The following is an 11,901-nucleotide window of genomic DNA, read 5'->3' on the forward strand; positions in this document are numbered from 1 at the left end:
AGCAGAAGGCTATTATATGGATCTGTGTTTAAAAATGCATTTCCCGATCCATATTCAAAGTTGGAATGCAGCATATATGCCTCATCTTTCAGGGGAAAGATGTTGAACTGATGTTGGGACCACCCTAACTTGTTCTGGACTTAAAGAAAGTTTTGCAAAGCCAGCAGAGGGGCATAAAGTCCTTCCAAGTCACTGTATCTTGACAACTGCTGGCCAAATTTGGAACAAATCATAAAGCCCAAAGAAGATAATTATTTATATGATCTTTTGTTTAACACAGCAACAGGACAAAGATATCACACAGATCACCAACAATTTTATATCTGAGAAACAAATCATTTCCAAGTATATATTCATGGTCCTCAAAGTATGAACTCAATATTTAGTGTACCTTTCAATTAGTTTATTTTATTGTCACATTCGGGCCAGCTTTAACACAACAATTTTGCATACATTCATGGAAATAAATACTGAGCATATTCACTACCCCAGAGGGTAATCTATTTCCATTTCGTATATCGCCTTGTGGTCACTTAACATTTAAAAAATCTGCATGAAAGGAAACTGTTTTCAAAGCGGAGATGTATTTCAATATTTCCTGCTCTGCTCCCACTGATGCAACTGTTTGGTGTGTTTTAGAACTTTACTTTTTGAGAGATATTTTTCTACTGATACTAGACAATTTTGGGCATAAATGTATCATTGTGGTTTTTTTTTGTCATTTCAAAATTATTGTTATAAGTTCTGGAAATAAATTCTTAGTTCCTGAACATAACAGACATAAAATGAATCATGTTTTTAAGAGATTTGATATGCTTCTGTGGAATTCTATGTGTCATTTTAAGTTGTTTTAATATTTACCTAAATATCACTTGTGTAAACAGAGTGTATTAGTTTTGTTTCTAGACCACATTAACTTCAGCTGGGTCTACCGAATAAACAGGCATCAACTCTAAGAGTCTCTCACACAGAAAATACACTAAATGCAGTTAGTTTTTAAAAGCTGCCTCACTCTCTTGTGATATCCAGTGTTTGAGGCTATGGTTTGGTCATTTACTGAAACAAAATAAAATGGAACCGAGGGCAGAAAACACTGATTCAGATACAGCAGAAATCTGTTCATACCTTAGCTGATTGAAATATGTTGTGAACTGAATGTGAACCACTTTAGGCCATGATGTGGCACTGTTGACCGTCTTCTGGGCAAAGTGGATGTAAACCGGAACATAGCCTACTTGTAAAATAGTAAATATGGACCAAACATCATACATCAAAAGTGGTTTGGTTTATTTGGTTCACTCTTGGTGAGTGAGTAACTGGACCTGGTACGGCCCAGGTACGGCACTCTACTGTATGTGCTGGAGAGCTGACAGAACCCATGAGTCAGATGTTATCAAGGTGATGCAGTTTCTTCAGAGACACACAAGTTATTTTTACAAATGACAGTTATATGAGAACATATAAGCATGAGCTACTGAGATAATGTGAGATAATCACTTTTGTATTTTTATTTTTACACTTGAGTGTTTCTTAATGCGTGCAACGGTGTCCAAGATTTGCATTTCTGCTGTGATGTTAACATGTACATTACAAATGAACTTAAATTCAATAAAATGAAATGGATAACCTTTAACATATTGGTGAATATAATCAATATAGAGTCAACCAATATATTAACATGGGGTTTACTGCTGCAACTCTGCAACACTCTGTCACTGTAAGTGTAAGTTTATCAAGTGGTTTCACCATAAAACTGCTGGATCATTAAACTTTGATTTTTTAAACAAATAATGTTGATCATGATTGATATGAAAGATTTCATGCATCCGTCAAAAGCAAACAAACAACAAGTGTTTCAACAAATATATATACTATGCAAACAAAATATCCAACGTGTGTATATAGCAACACAAAACCACAATGTGCAAAATTAAAGTGCATTGAAGATTAAGTCACAGTCCACCACAGATTTTCATTTTCTCACACCAGACATTCACCTTGGAGATACAGCAGTGGAAGAATTGTCTGGTTCTTTCTAAGAAAAACAATGTCATTTGGTATCAGTGTTAGAATGAAATATATTCAAGAACTGAGATGACTTGAATTGAGTGGTAGGAATTTTCTGTGTTTCATTTTATTTTTTTTAAATCCATTTCAACATGAACTTAAGTCCAGTAGAATGTGCAGCCAATGGATGTGGATAGTTCAGAAATAAGAAACAAATAATACATTAAAACCACTGATTCTATCCATGTGCACTGACATATTTTGACAATTGCATAAACCAATGAGCATGTAGCAGTGTAGACGGTCAGATAATCTTACAGTTTTTCTCTTTGTTTAGACACTCAAGCAAAAAACTGCACAGTAACTGTAAAAACTATACACAAAAAACAGCAAAACATTACACATCACAATGCATTATCTGAACAAGCGACTATGCATTTACAGAATCAATGAAAGACACTTCATGTCCATGATGACATTAGTGTGCAGGAATGAGCAGTTTGTTGTCTTATTGTAATCCGCCTTTTCCTCCTCCTCCACCGAGACCCCCGAAATCAGGTGGTCTCGATCCGCATCACTTAGGTGATGTAACGTAATAACTAGTAATTAACGGGATGACCTACCATGCTAACATTCATAGTGAAATCATCTCCCTACTGTCACACAAACATATAATAGTCCACGACACTTCACCTTCTTCCTGTATTTACTTTTCTGTTCCCGCGGAAGGAACAATCTGACCAATAAGCGTTGAGGACGTTCTCGCGTGATTTGACGTGACTCAGCTCCAGGTTTAAGAACTCATCAGCTGATTCGGACCAAAGCGAACGCACTAAGTTGTGAAAGCAACCTAAGTATTTCTGTGTAATGGCTACTGTAACACCAGAATTTTCTTTTGGGATTAATGAAGTATCTCAGACATGATATGTATGATGAAGATCTATCGGAAAAATAACGACTAGACATAAAGAAACAAGAAGAATCAACAGTTCCATGACAGCTGGGCAAGAGAATAATGTGTGTTCATGTTAACCAGCAGAACCAGCATCTAGCAGTGACTGAGAGCTTCCTGAGATACCCCTTTATTAGTCCTGCACACAATTAGTCGCATGGAATCATGGGAAATGCAGTGCGGTAGATACACTGACAGACAGTGACTGACAGATCCATGTGATCAATTGCCAGTAGTATCTTTATTCCTCTTGCACATCTTTGCCTTTTTTTCCCAGCAGACTTGGCTTTGTGTGGCCATCCCAGTCACTCCCCATCACTCCCAGGATGCTTCTCTAACAGGGGTCCACTGAGCATGCAGTGCCTGCGTCACTCCTTTCATCAGATGGAGAGGAGGAGGGTAAGGCAGGGTAAGAAAGGGGAGGAGGAAGAGGGAGCTATGTGCTTCTCGTGCATAAGCGCCAGCATCACTGCCACGCCAGCTTTCGTCACCGGAAAACAACGAGGAAGATCGTCACACTACATAGACAGAAAAAAAAAAACAAACAACCATCAGCGGCTGCTCCTCCTCCAACAAGCCCGCAGCCACAGATTAGGCCTTTCTCAGGCATAGGCATCTATACACTCCTCCAGACTGGAGGTACCTCTCCCAGGCATGACCTGAAGGAGGTAGGCAGCCATCGCTCGCTCTGCATCGACATGGGCAACCAGGAGGCTAAGCAAAAGAAAGCAGCAGCAGCATCGGGTATTGGAAGCTACCCATCACTGGATGAGGGATGGAAAGATGGAGGAGGGGACATAGCAAAGAAGGGAGGAAAGAAACTCCACGGTAAGCATGGAGGTAAAGGAGCAGGCATCAATGGAGGAGGAGGAGGGGGGTCGCATGGCACAGGACCAGGCAAGAAGAAAAACAAATCTGAGTCCAAGTCCTCTGTTTTCTCCATACGGAAGAGAAAGGGCAACCTGAAAGGGAAAGGAGACGCATGTTCATCAGTAACAGGCTCCAAGGAGGACGTTTTAGCATCTCAGCATGATGAGCTGGACACAAAAACACCTGATCTGTCTGCAGACGAGCTTGGGCACTCGGACACTGAGGTTGCTTTTCCTGAGAAAAAAGAGAAACCGGAGCGAGGGAAAAAGGATGGAGCTGGAGGCGGAGGAGAGCAGAAGCAGGAAATGCAGCGGAAACCCTCAACAGCAGCAACCTCCCCCATGGAGGATGGGGGGCAGAAGGGAGGGAGCTCTGGGTCAGACACGGATATTTACAGCTTCCACTCAGCACCTGACCACGAGGATTTGCTAGCGGACATCCAGCTAGCTATAAGGCTGCAGCACCAACAGCAGCATGGGGTGGTTAACTCAATTATGGAAGCACAAGGAGAGGGAGAAAGGGATCTGAGCTGGGCAGGTGGAGAGGGAAAGACAAAACAGAGTAACGGTGTGGTTAAATTAACTCCTCCAGAGGTTCTTGACTTGACCCCTGAATTAGAACTGGGGTCTGATGCCCTGTCATTCCTAGAGACAGAAAAACTCTCTGGTTCTGTCAAGCACATGGACGAGCCTTCAACACCACACCTCCCCTTTCACAGAGAGGTAGGGGAGAGGAGGGAGGATGAGGATTTGGGGTTACATGAGAAGGGGCAGAGAGAGAGGGAGAGAGAAGCCTCTCTTTGTGTTGCCACAGGCACAAAAGACCAGCATGCTTGGGTGCAGCACCCCCCTCATGCAGCCATCCCCATGGTTACTGAAGAGGGGGCAGCAGTCAGCCATGTCACCATGACAACCAGTGGTAACAGCTTCCTTGGTCACATGTTTGACTGTTCTGGTAAAGCCCCTGGGGATGAGGAGGGGGAGGAAGAGGAAGGGGTTGCAGGAAGTAAATCCCCACAGGTGGAGGAGAGGGAGCCTGGGTTGGATGTGGATCTCAGTTCTCCTCCCGCAATCAGCCAGAGCAGAAGTCCTGAAGCCACTGAGGGGTTGAGCTCGGGGACCGTGTTTGAAGAAGGTGAGGGTCAGTTGGGCTCGGGCACTAGTGCAGAGTCCCTTGAGGACTGCCTGAGCTCTGAACTCAACCACTCTGCTGCTGCCACTAACTCCACCTCCAGCCGACAGTGCAGAGCAGGCAGTGTCTGCTTCAGCCCACTGCCTCCCCAGGAGAGCCCCACGTTGGCTAAAAGACTCCTGAGATCCAGCTACTCCTCCACCTCCTCTATCCCTGTGGTGAAACCCTATCCCCCTATCTTTCCCTCCTACATCAAGACCACCACAAGACAGCTGAGCTCCCCGGGACACTCCCCAGCTCTGTCCCCCTCCCACAGCCCCTTGTCCCCACGCAAAGCCCACCAACACCTCCACAGGTAACTGTGGTGCCGCTGCATGCAAAATATTATTACATAACTTTATTAATTAAATTATTATAATATTACTTAAACTTTGATTTCATTAGCCTTTTAATGATCATCAGCTGATATCTGAGAGAGTTTTTTACAGCTTGGGTTTTACTTTTATAATAATGGATGTTAATGATATTAATGTACTTACCAAGATATCTGATGCTGATACACAGCGATGCTGCTTGTATGTATTCAGGTGCAGTTTACCTGTGCTTCTGATACAGTCATCTCACTAATCTGACTGCTCATGTTTCATGGCAGTTACTTGTTGAATAATTTGTTGTTACTATTTTGCTCAAGCTGTAATAATCTGGAACAGTTCCTCACCCTTCACCTACTTCCAATAGTTACTGTTGCTGCACCTGTCAAGCTTTCCTATTGGTGCTGAAGGTGTGATGTTACCAGCCCACATTAGAACAGCTTTGTTAGGTTTAGGGAAGAGATCACAGTTTAGGGTAAAAAAAACCTTCAGGAACGAGAAGTTCTCTCCTTAAAGTCCAGTGTTTTATTGAACCATCTCTACCCTGACTTTCTCAATACATGGACTCTGTCAATTTTATAGGCCTTCTGACTTCCTCTATTGCTCCCCTCATAATGAAAATGGCTTTACAATAAAACAGGACAATAAAAAAACTTTGCCGGTTGTCGGTCATGGTGCTGGTTGAACACCAGCGTGATGAGTTCAGTCAATAACCAGTATATTTTGGAGTTCAATTAGCTGATTTTCAGTACAACCATACAATCCTACAAAATACTGTGATACCTAAACCTAACCCTAAATTAGCCACATAGCATGGCAGTGAACAGTGTTTTATCCATTCCACAGATCTCTGTGCCCGTAGCTTTGAAACATGATAAAACAGTGCTGGTGTAAATCTACAGATACTAAGTGTTGTTTGTGGAGCTGGATGAAAAATGCAGGGCCTACTTTATGTTGCTCAGCTCTGCTTAGACAGTTGCTGTTGTTGGAGCCATCACAGTAGAGTTAAGTAATAAAATTAAAATGATAGAATTTTGCAAAAACAACATTTTTGAAACAGTTGGTAACATACCATGTGCAGCCATGCTGCTGGCCCTACTCTAAAGCATGTCACTGTTTTGTGTATTTCACTAAGACAACAGGATCAATACAATGAACTAACATAAATATTACAAACTTAATAATTATAATCTACTTGATCGACTAACTAGATATGTGAATGCTGACAGGACCATGCCTGGGAGTCATCAGGTGCGCAGGCAGCGCTCTCGAAGCCTCGCCGGGTCTCTGAGTCGCTCAGCTGACTGGACAGAGGAGCTGGAGAGGAGGCTGAGGAGCAGAGAGGAGGACGGTGGAGGCTCTAGAGGTTCAGGGGAATATCTGATGGGCTACAGAGGAGGAGGCAGCCAGCCCTTATGTGCCACCAGGAGATCCTCCTGTGGACAGGTTTCTACCTGTGGCTTCCCGGACATCTTTTCAGGTGAGTGTTAGAGTGGACTCAGTTTTGGTTCAGTCAATAATTACTGTTTAAAGTGGGAAATAAGCTAAATGTGTGCAAAGTACATGACACTAAGAAAGAAGCTAAAGTCTGTACTTCGTACTTTTTGAATGATTTCTGCATTTTGGGAAAAGCAGATGGAGGTTAGCACGTATACAGAGGATGTCAGTGGTCATTCACAGTAGCAGCAAACTCTAGTAAGATGTATATAAAAGCTAATTCAGCTCATGCAGTCCAATTATTTGGGGTAGGTTTCATAATCTCACAGTTTTAGTTTGCAGAGTAAATTAGTTTTATTTAGTTCCACAATTGGTTTCAGTTTTATTTCCTGGACTGGACTTCTATTCAATTTTATTATAGTTTTGGTTTTTGGTCATTGTAGTTTAAGATATGTTGTTAATGGCAATGGCACATGTGCAATGCTTTTGTCTTGTATAATTTTAATTTTAGGTTACACAAATATTTCAAATCAGCAGTTTAGAAATCTGAAATGCTGATAGTAGCACTGTTACTACAATTTCTGTCATCTAATACATTTCTGTATGAGCAGGTCAGTTAAGACACTAAACAGCATTACACATGTAATCTTGTCCTCTCTGTCAAAGTCAAGGGCTTTTAGTCAATGCTCAAAAAATAGATATTGTTGCTGTTTGACATAATGTAGCATTTGTGTGAAGTACATCAATAAGTGCATAGAGATATTTTTAGTTGGAGACACACGCAACCTTTTAACATTGATCCTTGTCTGCACAAGTTGTCCATCTCAAGAGCAAGGATTTACAACCATCAACAGCCTGGTCAACTTTATGCTCAATAAAAGTTTGAGGCAAATTGTGGCATCTTTCATGTAGTTGTTTTCATGCCCACAAATACAAACTTACTGCCCTTTTAAAGATATTTTGACAGTATACATACAACACATGAACAGAGTGAACAAATCATTAACATGGAATCCCATAAAAAGCCCTAACCCTCATAAGATCTAGAATAAATAGTGTTATATATAGTTACATAGTCATATCATGGTTGCATTTTCTACTAAAACATAATTGTGTTGGAAGTTTTAGTTTCATAGAAACGTCATTTTTAGGAGACAGGGTTGTAAACTACCGTAAAATAATTAACTTCATTTTTTTAATGTTTTCTTCACATCACACTGGTCTTTGACAACTTGTATCTGTGGACGAAATTTTACTGAACCATGCTGATCCTGGTTCAAAAAATGATGAGAGAAAAGTCTGCTTTGTCACCCGGGGGAGAGCTGCACACATCACTTGTGTTGCATGACAACTCTGAAACTCTGTGCCCACGCACTTCTTTTCTATGTGTGCTGAAGCCCGCGAACAGACTTTCAACCAATCAAATTTCCTGGTTTTGCACTTACAAAGAGGAAAGTAATTTGTACATCATATCACACAGACAATGGGGTATTGTTAAGTGATACTGACAAACTACAAACACTTATCTTGGTACACAGAGTTTCCTAAGTTTTCTGCACACACAGTTTCATAGATAAGAGAAACATGACTTCACTTTGGGGTTCAGCTGAGTCATCACATAACATTACAGGTCACAGTATAAAATTTCTTCTACTTATCCTAAACAAAAATGACTAAAACTGAAAGACTAGAAGGAATGAGAAAAAAAAAAACTACTGAAATCACTGATGGAACTAACTAAAGCTAATTTACTTTACACTAAATATTCTAGTTGAGCTGAGTAAATGTCAGTAAACAAATATTAGGTACTGAATAGTATTAGTAGTTAAATAGTGACTTTAAAATGTTGTGTAATGTAACTAACTCACTAAGTTTCTTGCTGCTGACCAATAAACTAGGTTATTTTAAGATCATATAGTTATATAGTAACAGTGTAGGCGGAAATGTGGTTGAATAAAACCATAAAACTAAACGTGCAGATCAGCATCTTGTCATCGGTTGTCGATGACAAGACTCCAGTGTCTCCAGTGTCTCCAGAATCAAAGCATGGATGAAGGTTTTGCGTGTGAAGCTTTTAGTATGCAGCAATTTTTCTTATTGGTTAAGCACTTTCTTTAGTCACATAAACCTGGGTTCTCTCATCGAGGTCGAACACTCCTGGAGAAACTGTTCCTACAGCAGCAGCAGGAGGAACCAGAGGAGGCTGAAAGACTCTGCTCCAGGATCTTGGCTATGGGCCTCCTATTGCCTTTCACTGACTGCTTTAGAGAGCAGCTCAGTGGCAGCAATACCCACATCACCTCTACAGCTCCAGCTAAGTTTGATGTGAGTAGTTATTTTTCCAAATACTGTTTTTTGTAGTTGATTTAATATATTCTTCATGATCTGTGCTCAAACTTGAATATTGCCATTGTTAACTTTGTGTCACACTCAAAGGTGACATGATTTTATCAGTTCACAGTGTTTCAGTTTGGTAAACACTGATTTTTAGTGAGAACACACACTTCAAGTTGCAGGTCTTACCTACCACAGAGATGTCCATCAGGATCAATGTTTGCTCCGGTCAGTAGTGGTCATGGTCTCATGGTCAAGACCCCAAGCCCTAGATGCATTTGCAAAGCATTATGGGGCCACTAAAGCAACCTGGTGCTTCTGATTATTAGCCAGACATGAATGTATTTGCATATCTGGAGACTTACTGTCTACGCAAGTGAGTTACACCCTCACAAATTATAATTCACTTGCACATGATGTTCAATAATGTGTTCTCCATATAATTATCTCCCCAGCACGACCAGCTGTATACGTGGGCAGCAGTTAACCAACCACCACACTCTATGGATTCTCTTGAAGGGAAGCTACTAGGGCAGATCAAGAGCCCCTTGCCCCCAGCCAAGACTGGACTCAAATCTACAGAGGACGGTAAAAACACATACTGTACACACATCCTGCATTTACTTGTGTGTTTCCTACAGATGTTGTTAGTGGTATTGGACATGAACAACACTATACTGTATATATTAATGTATGCTGTACTTGAAGCCTAAGCCTGGTGGTGGATACCTTACTGCAATTTTGTTACATTATACAAACATTAGTTGATAGGATGTCTAATTTTCCTGTAACAAATGTCATGGACTCATTTTAAAACTCAAACCTATAGTAAAAACTATACATCCTGTATAGATGGTACTGGCTTGTTGCTGGCTTCTTACCATCCAGTAGCATGAAATGGTTTAATGGAAGAACTCTCACATTTGAATTCTTCTCTCCTTTTTCTTCTCCTTCCAATATTTGTCTGAATCTGCATTTTTTGGTGATGGTAGAGGACGATCAAGGTCAGTAATCGTTTCTGTAACTGAGGACTGTATTTTTTTGCTGAATAAAAGCCAGGCAATGTGCCGACACTAGCAGATTTCTAGTGATCTTAGTCCCCACAAAAAGTATTCTGCCTGTTTGATAATATCATCATTTTAAATAAGGTATAGTGGGTGGAGTGTCCCCTGAATCCTACTATTGTACCTTAGTCAAATTAACAGCATGTGATGTTTTCTACTTTAAACTGAGCCAGTTTAAAGTAGAAAATCAGATGAATATCAGAATAAAGATCAACATTTCAGCTTTCATTTCCACGTGTTTACGTCTGTTTACGGACCTTTTGTTTGAACCCTTTGTTTGAACCCCACCCATTTTTGATGTGAGAAAAAAGTATTGGAAAATTCGGCTGACAGGTGTGTTCTGTGCCCAGATATGTCCTATTACATTGAGTATTCAAACAATAAATAGCACTGAAGGTCTATGCTCAATTTTAGATTTAGGTTTTGCCTGTTCATGCTGCATATATTGACTATCGAAGAGCTGTCTGTGGGTTAAAAACAAGCAATTGTTAAGCTGAGAAAAGATGGAAAATCCACTGTTGCACAAACATTGGCCATAGCCAGTACAACCATTTGGAATGTACTGAAGAAAAACAAAACCACTGGTGTCCTAAGTGACAAACATCGGCACTAGATGATGCAAACCACATTAGCAAGAAGTATAGGATAGCAGAAATGAGCCTCAATCCTAGGACAAGGTTTTATAGACTGATGAGACCTAAATATTAATATTTAGTTATTATATCATATTTAATATTTAGTTATTACCTATTCACTTGAAACATTTTTAGGTCTACATTTTCCAATAATACATTTTTCTCACGTGAAAGATTGGTGGGTTCTATAAGATTCATTCTTATCTTCGTATCTCTAAGCTCAGCTGCTGCAGAGTAACTGTTATGCCTAATAATAGAAGTAAACAGACACTGTGTTTTCTAATCACCTACATGAACTTTGTGAAAAGTGTTACTCCTACTGAATAGCTCCTGTGTCTCTTTGTCCAGAACACCATGCATCCCTCCTGGATTCGAGGCAACAACAGAAGGAGGACCAGGAATGTCAGGTTTGTTTACTGTACCTAAATCTACTGAAAATATCCCCCTTTACCAAACTATACTGTAGTTAGAAAACTGACCAGTCCTGCAACCAGTCAATAACTCCAGTCCGGAACTACAGTTTTGTTTTACACTTTTGACAAATGTGTGCATTCACACTATGAGGTGTGTTTTGTTGAGTACATTTTTCTATGTTGTGAATGGATGTTTTTTTTCTGATGTATCCACCACCATCAAGTTATTAATTTTGTCTTTTATCTAATGTGTTAAACACACATAGTAAATAATTGGCAAAGTCAGACTGTGTCATCAGCTGTTTCTCCATTTTATTTTGAAATTCCTTGATGTTGGGTAGTAAACTGACTCTGCATCACTTTCCACTGGACAGATTGTTGCTGAACTCGTGCAATGTACAGTATTTACTGATGTACAGTCATCACCTTTGGAATGACTCTTCCTCTATTTCGATTTTTTATTTTTGTTCTATTGTAATTACTAGTAATATTATGTCTTCGTAATCAGAATTAATTATCGGAATTAGCAGATGACGTTTGTAGTGGTAGGAGTTTGAAGCACCGAAGATATTATGCAGATGAAGTTTTTGACTAATATGCTATGTTTGTAGGAACTACGTAATAAGAAGAGCCTCTACCGCAATCAATGTTGCCATTTAGTGGCTTAGAGTGAAAATGCAGCAACTT

General features: G+C 40.2%; 1 protein-coding gene across 1 annotated transcript in view; it reads left to right on the top strand.

The window, feature by feature from the left end:
• The first annotated feature begins 3,535 nt into the window (after positions 1-3,535).
• fmn2b (formin 2b) overlaps positions 3,536-11,901 on the top strand; it is a 30,264-nt gene continuing 21,898 nt past the window's right edge. The window contains exons 1-6 of the mRNA XM_026351994.1: positions 3,536-5,315; positions 6,561-6,811; positions 8,915-9,093; positions 9,558-9,690; positions 10,095-10,106; positions 11,150-11,208. Coding sequence (XP_026207779.1) covers positions 3,658-5,315; positions 6,561-6,811; positions 8,915-9,093; positions 9,558-9,690; positions 10,095-10,106; positions 11,150-11,208 — 2,292 coding nt within the window. The 5' untranslated portion in view covers positions 3,536-3,657. The remainder of the gene's footprint in view (positions 5,316-6,560; positions 6,812-8,914; positions 9,094-9,557; positions 9,691-10,094; positions 10,107-11,149; positions 11,209-11,901) is intronic.

The sequence above is a fragment of the Anabas testudineus genome, chromosome 19 (assembly GCF_900324465.2).
Source record: "Anabas testudineus chromosome 19, fAnaTes1.2, whole genome shotgun sequence".
NCBI lineage: Eukaryota > Metazoa > Chordata > Actinopteri > Anabantiformes > Anabantidae > Anabas > Anabas testudineus.